The sequence below is a fragment of the Anser brachyrhynchus genome, assembly GCF_964034855.1.
Source record: "Anser brachyrhynchus genome assembly, chromosome: 4".
In the NCBI taxonomy this organism is placed as follows: domain Eukaryota; kingdom Metazoa; phylum Chordata; class Aves; order Anseriformes; family Anatidae; genus Anser; species Anser brachyrhynchus.
In genome coordinates, this window is record NC_137698.1 from 80,561 (window position 1) to 96,862 (window position 16,302).

The 16,302-nt window shown below is 55.1% G+C and overlaps 1 protein-coding gene across 6 annotated transcripts; it reads right to left on the reverse strand.

The window, feature by feature from the left end:
• Positions 1-121: 121 nt before the first annotated feature.
• Positions 122-14,272, reverse strand: LOC308193947 (uncharacterized protein). 6 transcript variants are annotated; one of them, XM_080589145.1, is made up of 13 exons: positions 14,228-14,272; positions 14,016-14,066; positions 13,827-13,886; positions 13,673-13,724; positions 13,290-13,579; positions 9,084-9,139; positions 8,523-8,949; positions 7,941-8,040; positions 5,874-5,924; positions 5,668-5,744; positions 1,098-1,153; positions 806-852; positions 122-705 (listed from the first exon to the last, which is right to left on the reverse strand). In XM_080589145.1, exons 9-13 carry the CDS (start codon positions 5,910-5,912, stop codon positions 394-396), a joined length of 531 nt encoding a protein of 176 aa, XP_080445271.1. In that variant the 5' UTR covers positions 5,913-5,924; positions 7,941-8,040; positions 8,523-8,949; positions 9,084-9,139; positions 13,290-13,579; positions 13,673-13,724; positions 13,827-13,886; positions 14,016-14,066; positions 14,228-14,272; the 3' UTR covers positions 122-393. The 6 variants fall into 6 exon arrangements, 4 of the variants coding, with proteins under 4 accessions (XP_080445271.1, XP_080445273.1, XP_080445272.1 ...); XR_013950097.1 differs by lacking the exons at positions 122-705; positions 806-852; positions 1,098-1,153; ... (4 more) ...; positions 13,673-13,724; positions 14,228-14,272 and adding exons at positions 6,541-6,741; positions 7,792-7,845 and having other exon boundaries at positions 8,523-8,691; positions 8,792-8,838; positions 14,016-14,102; XM_080589147.1 differs by lacking the exons at positions 122-705; positions 806-852; positions 1,098-1,153; ... (4 more) ...; positions 13,673-13,724; positions 14,228-14,272 and adding an exon at positions 8,274-8,426 and having other exon boundaries at positions 8,523-8,691; positions 8,792-8,838; positions 14,016-14,102.
• Between the last annotated feature and the right edge of the window lie 2,030 nt (positions 14,273-16,302).

The window sequence follows — 16,302 nt, forward strand, 5'->3', positions numbered from 1 at the left end:
TTTTACAGGGGTAGGCGACCGAGCTCCACCAAAACCGCTCTCTCCCTCTCCCTCCTCAAAGAAGGACAGGGAGAAAATACAAGGAAAAAGGGCTCAAGGGTTGAGATAAGGATGAGGAGATTACACAGTAAATATCGTGATAAGCAAAACACACTCAGCATAGAAAGACAGAAAGATTTATTGCTTATTACTACGCAATGTAGAGAAGCGAGAAACAAACGAAAGCAACCAAAAGCACCTTCCCCCCCAGCCACCCTCTTCCACCTTCTCCCCCCCAGCGGTGCAGGTGATCGGTGTTTATGGTCAGTCTATAGCGCTTCTTTGCCGCCACTCCTCCTCGGACGCCCTCATCCCCTGTGCTGTGGGGTTCCTCCCACAGGATGCAGTCCTTGGTCAACTGATCTGGCATGGCCTTCCCACAGGCAGCAGCTCTTCCAGAACTGTTCCAGATGTAGGTCCATACCACGGGGTCCATCCCTCAGGAGCAAACTGCTCCAACCTGGGTCCCCCACGGGCAGCAGCTCCTGCCAGCTCACCTGCTCCTGCGTGGTCTCCTCTCCACGGTCTACAGGTCCGGCCCGGAAGCTGCTCCGGCAAGGGTCTTCCACAGGCCGCAGCCTCCGTCAGTGCAGGTCCACCTGCTCCACCGTGCTCTCCTCCACCAGCTGCAGCATGGAACCCTGCTCCACCGTGGTACTCCGTGGGCTGCAGGGGGACAGCCTGCTTCACCATGGTCCTCGCCACAGGCCGCGGGGGACTTCTGCTCCGGCACCTGGAGTACCTCTCCCCCTCCTTCTTCACTCACCTTGGCGCCTGCAAGGCTGTTCCTCACTCCTCTTGCTCTCCCAGCTGCTGCATGGCACAGCGTCTTTGTTTTTTTTTTTTTTTTTCTGTCTTAAATATGCTCTCACAGACGCGCAAACAACATCACTTATTGGCTCCGCTCAGCAGCAGGGCCATTACCTAACATGGGGCAGCTTCTAGATTCTTCGCACAGAAGCCACCCCTAGAGCCCCCTGCTACCAAAACCTTGCCACATAAACCCACTACGTCCCTTCATTTTGGTTAAGGGACGACCAGACTGACAACACGCTCACCTTCCCTCACTGCTCCGTGACATGGGGATTTCCCTGTCCAAGACTGCACCAAGCACCTGCAGAGACGAGAGAAAAGCACCACCTGAGGCACCTCACAGCCACAGCGTACCTGCTGCAATACCTCTCTTTTCCAGTTGCTTTACTTCAGCTGCTCGTTAGCTCGATCTAAGATAAATGTGCCCGGGCGGCGCCGCGCCAAAATGTGCCCGGGCGGCGCCGCGCCAAAATGTGCCCGGGCGGCGCCGCGCCAAAATGTGCCCGGGCGGCGCCGCGCCAAAATGTGCCCGGGCGGCGCCGCGCCAAAATGTGCCCGGGCGGCGCCGCGCCAAAATGTGCCCGGGCGGCGCCGCGCCAAAATGTGCCCGGGCGGCGCCGCGCCAAAATGTGCCCGGGCGGCGCCGCGCCAAAATGTGCCCGGGCGGCGCCGCGCCAAAATGTGCCCGGGCGGCGCCGCGCCAAAATGTGCCCGGGCGGCGCCGCGCCAAAATGTGCCCGGGCGGCGCCGCGCCAAAATGTGCCCGGGCGGCGCCGCGCCAAAATGTGCCCGGGCGGCGCCGCGCCAAAATGTGCCCGGGCGGCGCCGCGCCAAAATGTGCCCGGGCGGCGCCGCGCCAAAATGTGCCCGGGCGGCGCCGCGCCAAAATGTGCCCGGGCGGCGCCGCGCCAAAATGTGCCCGGGCGGCGCCGCGCCAAAATGTGCCCGGGCGGCGCCGCGCCAAAATGTGCCCGGGCGGCGCCGCGCCAAAATGTGCCCGGGCGGCGCCGCGCCAAAATGTGCCCGGGCGGCGCCGCGCCAAAATGTGCCCGGGCGGCGCCGCGCCAAAATGTGCCCGGGCGGCGCCGCGCCAAAATGTGCCCGGGCGGCGCCGCGCCAAAATGTGCCCGGGCGGCGCCGCGCCAAAATGTGCCCGGGCGGCGCCGCGCCAAAATGTGCCCGGGCGGCGCCGCGCCAAAATGTGCCCGGGCGGCGCCGCGCCAAAATGTGCCCGGGCGGCGCCGCGCCAAAATGTGCCCGGGCGGCGCCGCGCCAAAATGTGCCCGGGCGGCGCCGCGCCAAAATGTGCCCGGGCGGCGCCGCGCCAAAATGTGCCCGGGCGGCGCCGCGCCAAAATGTGCCCGGGCGGCGCCGCGCCAAAATGTGCCCGGGCGGCGCCGCGCCAAAATGTGCCCGGGCGGCGCCGCGCCAAAATGTGCCCGGGCGGCGCCGCGCCAAAATGTGCCCGGGCGGCGCCGCGCCAAAATGTGCCCGGGCGGCGCCGCGCCAAAATGTGCCCGGGCGGCGCCGCGCCAAAATGTGCCCGGGCGGCGCCGCGCCAAAATGTGCCCGGGCGGCGCCGCGCCAAAATGTGCCCGGGCGGCGCCGCGCCAAAATGTGCCCGGGCGGCGCCGCGCCAAAATGTGCCCGGGCGGCGCCGCGCCAAAATGTGCCCGGGCGGCGCCGCGCCAAAATGTGCCCGGGCGGCGCCGCGCCAAAATGTGCCCGGGCGGCGCCGCGCCAAAATGTGCCCGGGCGGCGCCGCGCCAAAATGTGCCCGGGCGGCGCCGCGCCAAAATGTGCCCGGGCGGCGCCGCGCCAAAATGTGCCCGGGCGGCGCCGCGCCAAAATGTGCCCGGGCGGCGCCGCGCCAAAATGTGCCCGGGCGGCGCCGCGCCAAAATGTGCCCGGGCGGCGCCGCGCCAAAATGTGCCCGGGCGGCGCCGCGCCAAAATGTGCCCGGGCGGCGCCGCGCCAAAATGTGCCCGGGCGGCGCCGCGCCAAAATGTGCCCGGGCGGCGCCGCGCCAAAATGTGCCCGGGCGGCGCCGCGCCAAAATGTGCCCGGGCGGCGCCGCGCCAAAATGTGCCCGGGCGGCGCCGCGCCAAAATGTGCCCGGGCGGCGCCGCGCCAAAATGTGCCCGGGCGGCGCCGATCACAGACCTACCCTTTACAGATGAAAAAGGTAACTCTGATACGACCCCGCTCAGTCTCTTGGTAATACTGCGCCTACGTGGTCAAGCCTCTTGCAGTGTGTAATCAGGCTCTTTTTAGTCCTCTGGAGAGTTACACAAGTGGCTGCATACATCTAGAGATTCAAATATAACCCAAAAACACAAGTGGATCCCACCATCCCAAAAACAAGTGAGCCAGCAACCTCTGCTAAATATCCCTCTAGTAAGTGATTTCCAAGCACTTAAAATCTAGAAATCCATAGACTCCAACCTGCCCAAAGAACCCTGCAACTGACTGAAGGAAAGCAAAGCACTTACCCCAAAGAGCAGCCCAGGCACAATGAACTCCCTAATGGCATACCTGGGGCTCATATACCATTTGGCCCCGCCCAGCACCCAAACCCAATCACCTGGGAAAGGGGAGGGGCAAAGCACAAGAAAGTAGAAAGAGCACAAGCAGCACAGCAGCTGTGGGGTTTTTTGATTTTTTTTTTGGTTTTGTGTTTTGTTTGTTTTTTGTTTTTCTTTTGTTTTTTCTTTAATCTGGTTTAGCTCAAGAGCATGCAGACTGCAGACAAGAGAACTGGGGTGATTCTAAGAGCAACAATACCCATGCTTTTGCTGCCGCTTCGAATATTGAAAGGACAATATGACCAAGCAAGTAACTGAAATTTTTCCAGCTAGAATTAGCTCAAACCTTTATTTATATAGAAAGACAAATCTGGGAGCATAACAGATCACACACCAAAACAAAAAAAAATAAAAAATAAATTCCATATAATAACATCACTTGCAGGAAAAATCACGTACTTGAGTAGGCTATCTGAAAACCAAAAGGCTATGCTGATGGGTCAAAACACACTACAGGACAACGGAGCCTGGCCCTCTGCTGTACCAACTTAAAACTCATCCCTACACTCACCAAGGTGCAACCCCAGCCCAAACACAGACACACTATTTCAGCCTCAACACAGTTTTGGGAACTGCTGGAAAGCAGGCCTCATCCTCAGGCTACACGGGATGGGGCTTCAGGCACCACTTCACCTACTGAAGACGACCACCATCAGGAGCTGCCACGCCAGACCAACTTTTTCCTCTGCAACACCTTTCTCAGGAACCAAACAGCATTCCAGTGACCTCCTTTGCTCCTATTCTAAAGACTATCACAGCCCACCTTGCCTGTGGCACCTGATAAACAGAAGAGAAAGCAACCACAGCAGCAAAAGCCACTGCACCCTCAGGACAGTTACTCTCATCCCCTCCTTTACCTCAGCCGCTTACCTACCCCACGTGGCAGATGCTTCCACCCGTTCTCTGAAGCCGCCTAGAGCACCTCCAAAAGAGAAACTGGAATTTTACTCTAATTGATGTAGTAAACTAACTGCAGTGATGGGCACAAAAATGTGCCCAGATGGCAGCAATCACAGACTTACCCTTTACAGATGAAAAAGGGGTCCCTGCTCAGTCTCTTGGTAATGCTACCGTGCTTATGCGGTCGAGGAACCGTACCCCACCATTTCTTAAAAACGAGTTAGCCGGCAACACATCCTAAGCACGCCTCTATTACGTGAATTCCAAGCACTGAAAATCTAGAAGGCTGCAACGTCTAAAGACTCCACAGCCACACAAACCACAGGCAAAAGCTCCAAGACTATAACAAACTGTCCCTAACCCTGAAAAAGACTACCCCTTACACGCCTACTGCTGCTCTTTGCAGACACATGCTTACACAGGGAGCCTCGATGCTACTTATCTCCTAAACCCTGCTCCATCACTTTACCACCGAGGTTGTAACTTTGATAATATTTGACATACAGGCAAAGACTCACAAGTAAGCCCCGCAATTCGGCAAAAATCATAACGGACCCAGAACCACAAAGCAAACACACAAAGTAACACTGCCATCCTATCCGTAAACACGCTATAACAATTACTCACCTGAAGAAGAGCTGCATGCAATACAGGCACCTATTACTAGATTGGTTTACTCTAACAGATCCTACTAGTTGTTACCTCACAAAGATGGGCGTACCGGTCTCTACTTGGAAACGCATCGGTCCATAGACTCTTAACCACCTAAAGAAACCTGCAACTCACTGAAGGAAAAACAAAGCACTTACCCCAAAGAGCAGCCAGGCAGAATGAGCTCTCTGATGGGATGCCTGTGACTCAATGACCACCAGGCCCTCCCTGGAACCCAAAGCCAATCACCTGGGAAAGGGGAGGGGCAAAACACAAGAAAGTAGAAAGAGGAGAAGCAGCAGCTGTGGTTTATTTTTTTTGCTTCAGCTTTGAATATTGAAAGCTTTTCTCCTCTACAACTCCTGTCTCAGGAACCAAACAGCATTCCAGTGACCTGCTTTGCTCCTATTCCAAAGACTATCACAGCCCACCACCTTGCCTGTGGCACCTGATAAGCAGAACAGAAAGCAACCACAGCAGCAAAAGCCACTGCACCCTCAGGACAGTTACTCTCATCCCCTCCTTTACCTCAGCCGCTTACCTACCCCACGTGGCAGATGCTTCCACCCGTTCTCTGAAGCCACCTAGAGCCACCTCCAAAAGAGAAACTGGAATTTTACTCTACTTGATATAGTTAAAAAAACTGCAGCGACAACCGCACCCCAAAAATAACACCTACCTCTGTTCATCACTCACCAGAGTCACTCCAGAGGTAGCTCGCGCCGTGACGTCCTGTACTGCACACTGCGTTTCAGCCTGAACAAAGGAAAACACAGTCAGAAGACAAACATTCAGCTGACAGCATTAGCACCCATCCCTCAACAACAGAAGTCACCCCATATTTAATGTTTTCGTTTCAAAACAGCAGTCCACTTGCCTCTGTACCTGCAAGTTAGATCCAAGCTCGAAAGGAACGGCCACCATCACCCATGCCACCTGGGAACACAGAAGGACAAAATGACCACTGTGCTTGCAAGCGACCACCTGCACATTACTCCTCTGTCCCAAACAGCCTCACCTCAGACCCTCAGAGGGAAACACCTGAATGTCTTCCCTTCGCTTCAGATAAGGGATCACCAGGCTGATAAAACTCCCACCTTCCCTCACTGCTCCGTGACACGGGGATTTCCCTGTCCAAGACTTCATGAAGGCCCTGCAGAGACAAGAGAAAAGCACACCCTGAGGCACCTCACAGCCACAGCGTACCTGCTGCAATACCTCTCTCTTCCCAGCTCCTTTACTTCAGCTGCTCACCAGCTCGAGCTGAGATTCTTCGCTCACAGCGCCGCGGCAAACTCTGCCCGGGCCACACAACACACACTGCACAAGCTACGTTGTTTAAGACACACGAGCTGGAACGTTCCTGCCCAACAATCAGTGGCATCGCACAGGAAGGATGCCGCACGCTCCTAGAAACCAAACCTACCAGTCCTGAACAGCTCCCCTGCCAGACAATTCCCCACCTCCTCCTGCCAACCACGCTCAGCGCACACACTACTTGGCCTTAAAAAAAAAAAAAAAGAACATAAACACAAAAAAAACAACTGAGCTCCACAAATGCCAAAAAGCCATGCACACACAGCAGCCCCAGCAGGGCTAATCACAGACTTACCCTTTACAGATGAAAAAGGTAACTCTGATACGACCCTGCTCAGTCTCTTGGTAGTACTGCACCTACGTGGTCAAGCCTCTTGCAGTGTGTAATCAAGCTCTTTTTAGTCCTCTGGAGAGTTACACAAGTGGCTTCATACGTCTAGAGATTCAAATATAACCCAAAAACACAAGTGGATCCCACCATCCCAAAAACAAGTGAGCCAGCAACCTCTGCTAAATATCCCTCTAGTAAGTGATTTCCAAGCACTTAAAATCTAGAAATCCATAGACTCCAACCTGCCCAAAGAACCCTGCAACTGACTGAAGGAAAAACAAAGCACTTACCCCAAAGAGCAGCCCAGGCACAATGAACTCCCTAATGGCATACCTGGGGCTCATATACCATTTGGCCCCGCCCAGCACCCAAACCCAATCACCTGGGAAAGGGGAGGGGCAAAGCACAAGAAAGTAGAAAGAGAGCAGGAGCAGCAGCAACTATGTTTTTTTGGTTTGTTTGTTTTTTCTGGCCTAGCTCAACAGCATGCAGACTGCAGACAAGAGAGCTGGGGTGATTCTAGAAGCAACAATCCCCATGCTTTTGCTTCAGCTTTGAATATTGAAAGGACAATATGACCAAGCAAGTAACTGAAGTTTTTTTCAGCTGCAAGCAGCTCAAACCGTTGTTTTTATACAGGAAAAAAAATCTAGGAGCATAGCAGATTACACACCAGAAAAAAAGATCAATTCCATGTAATAACATCACTCGCAGCATAAATCACGTACTTGAGTAGGCTATCTGAAAACCAAAAGGCTATGCTGATGGGTCAAAACACACTACAGGACAATGGAGCCTGGCCCTCTGCTGCACCAGCTTAAATCCTATCCCTACACTCACCAAGGTGCAACCCCAAACCAAACACAGACACACCATTTCAGGCTACACGGGATGGGGCTTCAGGCACCTCTTCACCTACTGAAGAAGACCACCATCAGGAGCTGCCACGCCAGACAACCTTTTTCCTCTGCAACTCCTGTCTCAGGAACCAAACAGCATTCCAGTGACCTGCTTTGCTCCTATTCCAAAGACTATCACAGCCCACCACCTTGCCTGTGGCACCTGATACGCAGAACAGAAAGCAACCACAGCAAGAAAAGCCACTGCACCCTCAGGACAGTTACTCTCATCCCCTCCTTTACCTCAGCCGCTTACCTACCCCACGTGGCAGATGCTTCCACCCGTTCTCTGAAGCCACCTAGAGCACCTCTAAAAGAGAAACTGGAATTTTACTCTATTGGATGTAGTTAAAAAAACTGCAGCGACAACCAGGCAGCGACAACTGCAGCGACAAACAGCCTCACCTCAGACCCTCAGAGGGAAACACCTGAACATCTTCCCCTGTGGTGGTTTTACAGGGGTAGGCGACCGAGCTCCACCAAAACCGCTCTCTCCCTCTCCCTCCTCAAAGAAGGACAGGGAGAAAATACAAGGAAAAAGGGCTCAAGGGTTGAGATAAGGATGAGGAGATTACACAGCAAATATCGTGATAAGCAAAACACACTCAGCATAGAAAGACAGAAAGATTTATTGCTTATTACTACGCAATGTAGAGAAGCGAGAAACAAACGAAAGCAACCAAAAGCACCTTCCCCCCCAGCCACCCTCTTCCACCTTCTCCCCCCCAGCGGTGCAGGTGATCGATGTTTATGGTCAGTCTATAGCGCTTCTTTGCCGCCACTCCTCCTCGGACGCCCTCATCCCCTGTGCTGTGGGGTTCCTCCCACAGGATGCAGTCCTTGGTCAACTGATCTGGCATGGCCTTCCCACAGGCAGCAGCTCTTCCAGAACTGTTCCAGATGTAGGTCCATACCACGGGGTCCATCCCTCAGGAGCAAACTGCTCCAACCTGGGTCCCCCACGGGCAGCAGCTCCTGCCAGCTCACCTGCTCCTGCGTGGTCTCCTCTCCACGGTCTACAGGTCCGGCCCGGAATCTGCTCCGGCAAGGGTCTTCCACAGGCCGCAGCCTCCATCAGTGCAGGTCCACCTGCTCCACCGTGCTCTCCTCCACCAGCTGCAGCATGGAACCCTGCTCCACCGTGGTACTCCGTGGGCTGCAGGGGGACAGCCTGCTTCACCATGGTCCTCGCCACAGGCCGCGGGGGACTTCTGCTCCGGCACCAGGAGTACCTCTCCCCCTCCTTCTTCACTGACCTTGGCGCCTGCAAGGCTGTTCCTCACTCCTCTTGCTCTCCCAGCTGCTGCATGGCACAGCGTCTTTGTTTTTTTTTTTTTTTTCCTGTCTTAAATATGCTCTCACAGACGCGCAAACAACATCATTTATTGGCTCCGCTCAGCAGCGGGGCCATTACCTAACATGGGGCAGCTTCTAGATTCTTCGCACAGAAGCCACCCCTAGAGCCCCCTGCTACCAAAACCTTGCCACATAAACCCACTACGTCCCTTCACTTTGGTTAAGGGACGACCAGGCTGACAACACGCTCACCTTCCCTCACTGCTCCGTGACACGGGGATTTCCCTGTCCAAGACTGCACCAAGCACCTGCAGGGACGAGAGAAAAGCACCCCCTGAGGCACCTCACAGCCACAGCGTACCTGCTGCAATACCTCTCTCTTCCCAGTTGCTTTACTTCGGCTGCTCGTTAGCTCGATCTAAGAAAAATGTGCCCGGGCGGCGCCGCGCCAAAATGTGCCCGGGCGGCGCCGCGCCAAAATGTGCCCGGGCGGCGCCGCGCCAAAATGTGCCCGGGCGGCGCCGCGCCAAAATGTGCCCGGGCGGCGCCGCGCCAAAATGTGCCCGGGCGGCGCCGCGCCAAAATGTGCCCGGGCGGCGCCGCGCCAAAATGTGCCCGGGCGGCGCCGCGCCAAAATGTGCCCGGGCGGCGCCGCGCCAAAATGTGCCCGGGCGGCGCCGCGCCAAAATGTGCCCGGGCGGCGCCGCGCCAAAATGTGCCCGGGCGGCGCCGCGCCAAAATGTGCCCGGGCGGCGCCGCGCCAAAATGTGCCCGGGCGGCGCCGCGCCAAAATGTGCCCGGGCGGCGCCGCGCCAAAATGTGCCCGGGCGGCGCCGCGCCAAAATGTGCCCGGGCGGCGCCGCGCCAAAATGTGCCCGGGCGGCGCCGCGCCAAAATGTGCCCGGGCGGCGCCGCGCCAAAATGTGCCCGGGCGGCGCCGCGCCAAAATGTGCCCGGGCGGCGCCGCGCCAAAATGTGCCCGGGCGGCGCCGCGCCAAAATGTGCCCGGGCGGCGCCGCGCCAAAATGTGCCCGGGCGGCGCCGCGCCAAAATGTGCCCGGGCGGCGCCGCGCCAAAATGTGCCCGGGCGGCGCCGCGCCAAAATGTGCCCGGGCGGCGCCGCGCCAAAATGTGCCCGGGCGGCGCCGCGCCAAAATGTGCCCGGGCGGCGCCGCGCCAAAATGTGCCCGGGCGGCGCCGCGCCAAAATGTGCCCGGGCGGCGCCGCGCCAAAATGTGCCCGGGCGGCGCCGCGCCAAAATGTGCCCGGGCGGCGCCGCGCCAAAATGTGCCCGGGCGGCGCCGCGCCAAAATGTGCCCGGGCGGCGCCGCGCCAAAATGTGCCCGGGCGGCGCCGCGCCAAAATGTGCCCGGGCGGCGCCGCGCCAAAATGTGCCCGGGCGGCGCCGCGCCAAAATGTGCCCGGGCGGCGCCGCGCCAAAATGTGCCCGGGCGGCGCCGCGCCAAAATGTGCCCGGGCGGCGCCGCGCCAAAATGTGCCCGGGCGGCGCCGCGCCAAAATGTGCCCGGGCGGCGCCGCGCCAAAATGTGCCCGGGCGGCGCCGCGCCAAAATGTGCCCGGGCGGCGCCGCGCCAAAATGTGCCCGGGCGGCGCCGCGCCAAAATGTGCCCGGGCGGCGCCGCGCCAAAATGTGCCCGGGCGGCGCCGCGCCAAAATGTGCCCGGGCGGCGCCGCGCCAAAATGTGCCCGGGCGGCGCCGCGCCAAAATGTGCCCGGGCGGCGCCGCGCCAAAATGTGCCCGGGCGGCGCCGCGCCAAAATGTGCCCGGGCGGCGCCGCGCCAAAATGTGCCCGGGCGGCGCCGCGCCAAAATGTGCCCGGGCGGCGCCGCGCCAAAATGTGCCCGGGCGGCGCCGCGCCAAAATGTGCCCGGGCGGCGCCGCGCCAAAATGTGCCCGGGCGGCGCCGCGCCAAAATGTGCCCGGGCGGCGCCGCGCCAAAATGTGCCCGGGCGGCGCCGCGCCAAAATGTGCCCGGGCGGCGCCGCGCCAAAATGTGCCCGGGCGGCGCCGCGCCAAAATGTGCCCGGGCGGCGCCGCGCCAAAATGTGCCCGGGCGGCGCCGCGCCAAAATGTGCCCGGGCGGCGCCGCGCCAAAATGTGCCCGGGCGGCGCCGCGCCAAAATGTGCCCGGGCGGCGCCGCGCCAAAATGTGCCCGGGCGGCGCCGCGCCAAAATGTGCCCGGGCGGCGCCGCGCCAAAATGTGCCCGGGCGGCGCCGCGCCAAAATGTGCCCGGGCGGCGCCGCGCCAAAATGTGCCCGGGCGGCGCCGCGCCAAAATGTGCCCGGGCGGCGCCGATCACAGACCTACCCTTTACAGATGAAAAAGGTAACTCTGATACGACCCCGCTCAGTCTCTTGGTAATACTGCGCCTACGTGGTCAAGCCTCTTGCAGTGTGTAATCAGGCTCTTTTTAGTCCTCTGGAGAGTTACACAAGTGGCTGCATACATCTAGAGATTCAAATATAACCCAAAAACACAAGTGGATCCCACCATCCCAAAAACAAGTGAGCCAGCAACCTCTGCTAAATATCCCTCTAGTAAGTGATTTCCAAGCACTTAAAATCTAGAAATCCATAGACTCCAACCTGCCCAAAGAACCCTGCAACTGACTGAAGGAAAGCAAAGCACTTACCCCAAAGAGCAGCCCAGGCACAATGAACTCCCTAATGGCATACCTGGGGCTCATATACCATTTGGCCCCGCCCAGCACCCAAACCCAATCACCTGGGAAAGGGGAGGGGCAAAGCACAAGAAAGTAGAAAGAGCACAAGCAGCACAGCAGCTGTGGGGTTTTTTGATTTTTTTTTTGGTTTTGTGTTTTGTTTGTTTTTTGTTTTTCTTTTGTTTTTTCTTTAATCTGGTTTAGCTCAAGAGCATGCAGACTGCAGACAAGAGAACTGGGGTGATTCTAAGAGCAACAATACCCATGCTTTTGCTGCCGCTTCGAATATTGAAAGGACAATATGACCAAGCAAGTAACTGAAATTTTTCCAGCTAGAATTAGCTCAAACCTTTATTTATATAGAAAGACAAATCTGGGAGCATAACAGATCACACACCAAAACAAAAAAAAATAAAAAATAAATTCCATATAATAACATCACTTGCAGGAAAAATCACGTACTTGAGTAGGCTATCTGAAAACCAAAAGGCTATGCTGATGGGTCAAAACACACTACAGGACAACGGAGCCTGGCCCTCTGCTGTACCAACTTAAAACTCATCCCTACACTCACCAAGGTGCAACCCCAGCCCAAACACAGACACACTATTTCAGCCTCAACACAGTTTTGGGAACTGCTGGAAAGCAGGCCTCATCCTCAGGCTACACGGGATGGGGCTTCAGGCACCGCTTCACCTACTGAAGACGACCACCATCAGGAGCTGCCACGCCAGACCAACTTTTTCCTCTGCAACACCTTTCTCAGGAACCAAACAGCATTCCAGTGACCTCCTTTGCTCCTATTCTAAAGACTATCACAGCCCACCTTGCCTGTGGCACCTGATAAACAGAAGAGAAAGCAACCACAGCAGCAAAAGCCACTGCACCCTCAGGACAGTTACTCTCATCCCCTCCTTTACCTCAGCCGCTTACCTACCCCACGTGGCAGATGCTTCCACCCGTTCTCTGAAGCCGCCTAGAGCACCTCCAAAAGAGAAACTGGAATTTTACTCTAATTGATGTAGTAAACTAACTGCAGTGATGGGCACAAAAATGTGCCCAGATGGCAGCAATCACAGACTTACCCTTTACAGATGAAAAAGGGGTCCCTGCTCAGTCTCTTGGTAATGCTACCGTGCTTATGCGGTCGAGGAACCGTACCCCACCATTTCTTAAAAACGAGTTAGCCGGCAACACATCCTAAGCACGCCTCTATTACGTGAATTCCAAGCACTGAAAATCTAGAAGGCTGCAACGTCTAAAGACTCCACAGCCACACAAACCACAGGCAAAAGCTCCAAGACTATAACAAACTGTCCCTAACCCTGAAAAAGACTACCCCTTACACGCCTACTGCTGCTCTTTGCAGACACATGCTTACACAGGGAGCCTCGATGATACTTATCTCCTAAACCCTGCTCCATCACTTTACCACCGAGGTTGTAACTTTGATAATATTTGACATACAGGCAAAGACTCACAAGTAAGCCCCGCAATTCGGCAAAAATCATAACGGACCCAGAACCACAAAGCAAACACACAAAGTAACACTGCCATCCTATCCGTAAACACGCTATAACAATTACTCACCTGAAGAAGAGCTGCATGCAATACAGGCACCTATTACTAGATTGGTTTACTCTAACAGATCCTACTAGTTGTTACCTCACAAAGATGGGCGTACCGGTCTCTACTTGGAAACGCATCAGTCCATAGACTCTTAACCACCTAAAGAAACCTGCAACTCACTGAAGGAAAAACAAAGCACTTACCCCAAAGAGCAGCCAGGCAGAATGAGCTCTCTGATGGGATGCCTGTGACTCAATGACCACCAGGCCCTCCCTGGAACCCAAAGCCAATCACCTGGGAAAGGGGAGGGGCAAAACACAAGAAAGTAGAAAGAGGAGAAGCAGCAGCTGTGGTTTATTTTTTTTGCTTCAGCTTTGAATATTGAAAGCTTTTCTCCTCTACAACTCCTGTCTCAGGAACCAAACAGCATTCCAGTGACCTGCTTTGCTCCTATTCCAAAGACTATCACAGCCCACCACCTTGCCTGTGGCACCTGATAAGCAGAACAGAAAGCAACCACAGCAGCAAAAGCCACTGCACCCTCAGGACAGTTACTCTCATCCCCTCCTTTACCTCAGCCGCTTACCTACCCCACGTGGCAGATGCTTCCACCCGTTCTCTGAAGCCACCTAGAGCACCTCCAAAAGAGAAACTGGAATTTTACTCTACTTGATATAGTTAAAAAAACTGCAGCGACAACCGCACCCCAAAAATAACAGCTACCTCTGTTCATCACTCACCAGAGTCACTCCAGAGGTAGCTCGCGCCGTGACGTCCTGTACTGCACACTGCGTTTCAGCCTGAACAAAGGAAAACACAGTCAGAAGACAAACATTCAGCTGACAGCATTAGCACCCATCCCTCAACAACAGAAGTCACCCCATATTTAATGTTTTCGTTTCAAAACAGCAGTCCACTTGCCTCTGTACCTGCAAGTTAGATCCAAGCTCCAAAGGAACGGCCACCATCACCCATGCCACCTGGGAACACAGAAGGACAAAATGACCACTGTGCTTGCAAGCGACCACCTGCACATTACTCCTCTGTCCCAAACAGCCTCACCTCAGACCCTCAGAGGGAAACACCTGAATGTCTTCCCTTCGCTTCAGATAAGGGATCACCAGGCTGATAAAACTCCCACCTTCCCTCACTGCTCCGTGACACGGGGATTTCCCTGTCCAAGACTTCATGAAGCCCCTGCAGAGACAAGAGAAAAGCACACCCTGAGGCACCTCACAGCCACAGCGTACCTGCTGCAATACCTCTCTCTTCCCAGCTCCTTTACTTCAGCTGCTCACCAGCTCGAGCTGAGATTCTTCGCTCACAGCGCCGCGGCAAACTCTGCCCGGGCCACACAACACACACTGCACAAGCTACGTTGTTTAAGACACACGAGCTGGAACGTTCCTGCCCAACAATCAGTGGCATCGCACAGGAAGGATGCCGCACGCTCCTAGAAACCAAACCTACCAGTCCTGAACAGCTCCCCTGCCAGACAATTCCCCACCTCCTCCTGCCAACCACGCTCAGCGCACACACTACTTGGCCTTAAAAAAAAAAAAAGAACATAAACACAAAAAAAACAACTGAGCTCCACAAATGCCAAAAAGCCATGCACACACAGCAGCCCCAGCAGGGCTAATCACAGACTTACCCTTTACAGATGAAAAAGGTAACTCTGATACGACCCTGCTCAGTCTCTTGGTAGTACTGCACCTACGTGGTCAAGCCTCTTGCAGTGTGTAATCAAGCTCTTTTTAGTCCTCTGGAGAGTTACACAAGTGGCTTCATACGTCTAGAGATTCAAATATAACCCAAAAACACAAGTGGATCCCACCATCCCAAAAACAAGTGAACCAGCAACCTCTGCTAAATATCCCTCTAGTAAGTGATTTCCAAGCACTTAAAATCTAGAAATCCATAGACTCCAACCTGCCCAAAGAACCCTGCAACTGACTGAAGGAAAAACAAAGCACTTACCCCAAAGAGCAGCCCAGGCACAATGAACTCCCTAATGGCATACCTGGGGCTCATATACCATTTGGCCCCGCCCAGCACCCAAACCCAATCACCTGGGAAAGGGGAGGGGCAAAGCACAAGAAAGTAGAAAGAGAGCAGGAGCAGCAGCAACTATGTTTTTTTGGTTTGTTTGTTTTTTCTGGCCTAGCTCAACAGCATGCAGACTGCAGACAAGAGAGCTGGGGTGATTCTAGAAGCAACAATACCCATGCTTTTGCTTCAGCTTTGAATATTGAAAGGACAATATGACCAAGCAAGTAACTGAAGTTTTTTTCAGCTGCAAGCAGCTCAAACCGTTGTTTTTATACAGGAAAAAAAATCTAGGAGCATAGCAGATTACACACCAGAAAAAAAGATCAATTCCATGTAATAACATCACTCGCAGCATAAATCACGTACTTGAGTAGGCTATCTGAAAACCAAAAGGCTATGCTGATGGGTCAAAACACACTACAGGACAATGGAGCCTGGCCCTCTGCTGCACCAGCTTAAATCCTATCCCTACACTCACCAAGGTGCAACCCCAACCCAAACACAGACACACCATTTCAGGCTACACGGGATGGGGCTTCAGGCACCGCTTCACCTACTGAAGAAGACCACCATCAGGAGCTGCCACGCCAGACCACCCTTTTCCTCTGCAACACCTTTCTCAGGAACCAAACAGTATTCCAGTGGCCTGCTTTGCTCCTATTCTAAAGACTATCACAGCCCACCTTGCCTGTGGCACCTGATAAACAGAAGAGAAAGCAACCACAGCAATACAAGCCACAGCACCCCTAGGACAGTTACCCTCAACCGCTCTTTTACTTCACCCACTCACCTAACCCCCGAGGCAGATGTTTCCATCTGCTCTCAAGCCACCTAAAGCACCTCTAAAAGGCAAAATGGATTTTTATTCTACTTTTTGTAATAACCTAACTGCAGTGACAACCGCACCCCAAAAATAACTGCTACCTCTGTTCATTGCTCACCTTGCCTGAGGTAGCTCAGGTCGCAACGTCCTGTATTGCGCACTGCATTTCAGCTTGAACAAAGGAAAACACGGTCAAAAGATAAACATTCAGCTGCCAGCATTACCACCCACCCTTCAACACCACAGGTGACCCTATATTTAATTTTATCATTTCAAAAGACCAGTCCACTTGCCTCTGTACCTGGAAAGTAGATCCAAGCTCAAACGCAGCCAACTGCAAG

Bases quoted from the DNA above. Each gene is read 5' to 3' on its own strand.
- LOC308193947 (XM_080589145.1), bottom strand. From the start codon at position 5,912: ATGGTGGCCGTTCCTTTCGAGCTTGGATCTAACTTGCAG. The intron at 5,745-5,873 runs GTACAGAGGCAA...TCCTTTGTTCAG, and splicing joins AGCTTGGATCTAACTTGCAG to GCTGAAACGCAGTGTGCAGT. The intron at 706-805 runs GTGAGTGAAGAA...GTCCCCCTGCAG, and splicing joins ACAGCCTTGCAGGCGCCAAG to CCCACGGAGTACCACGGTGG.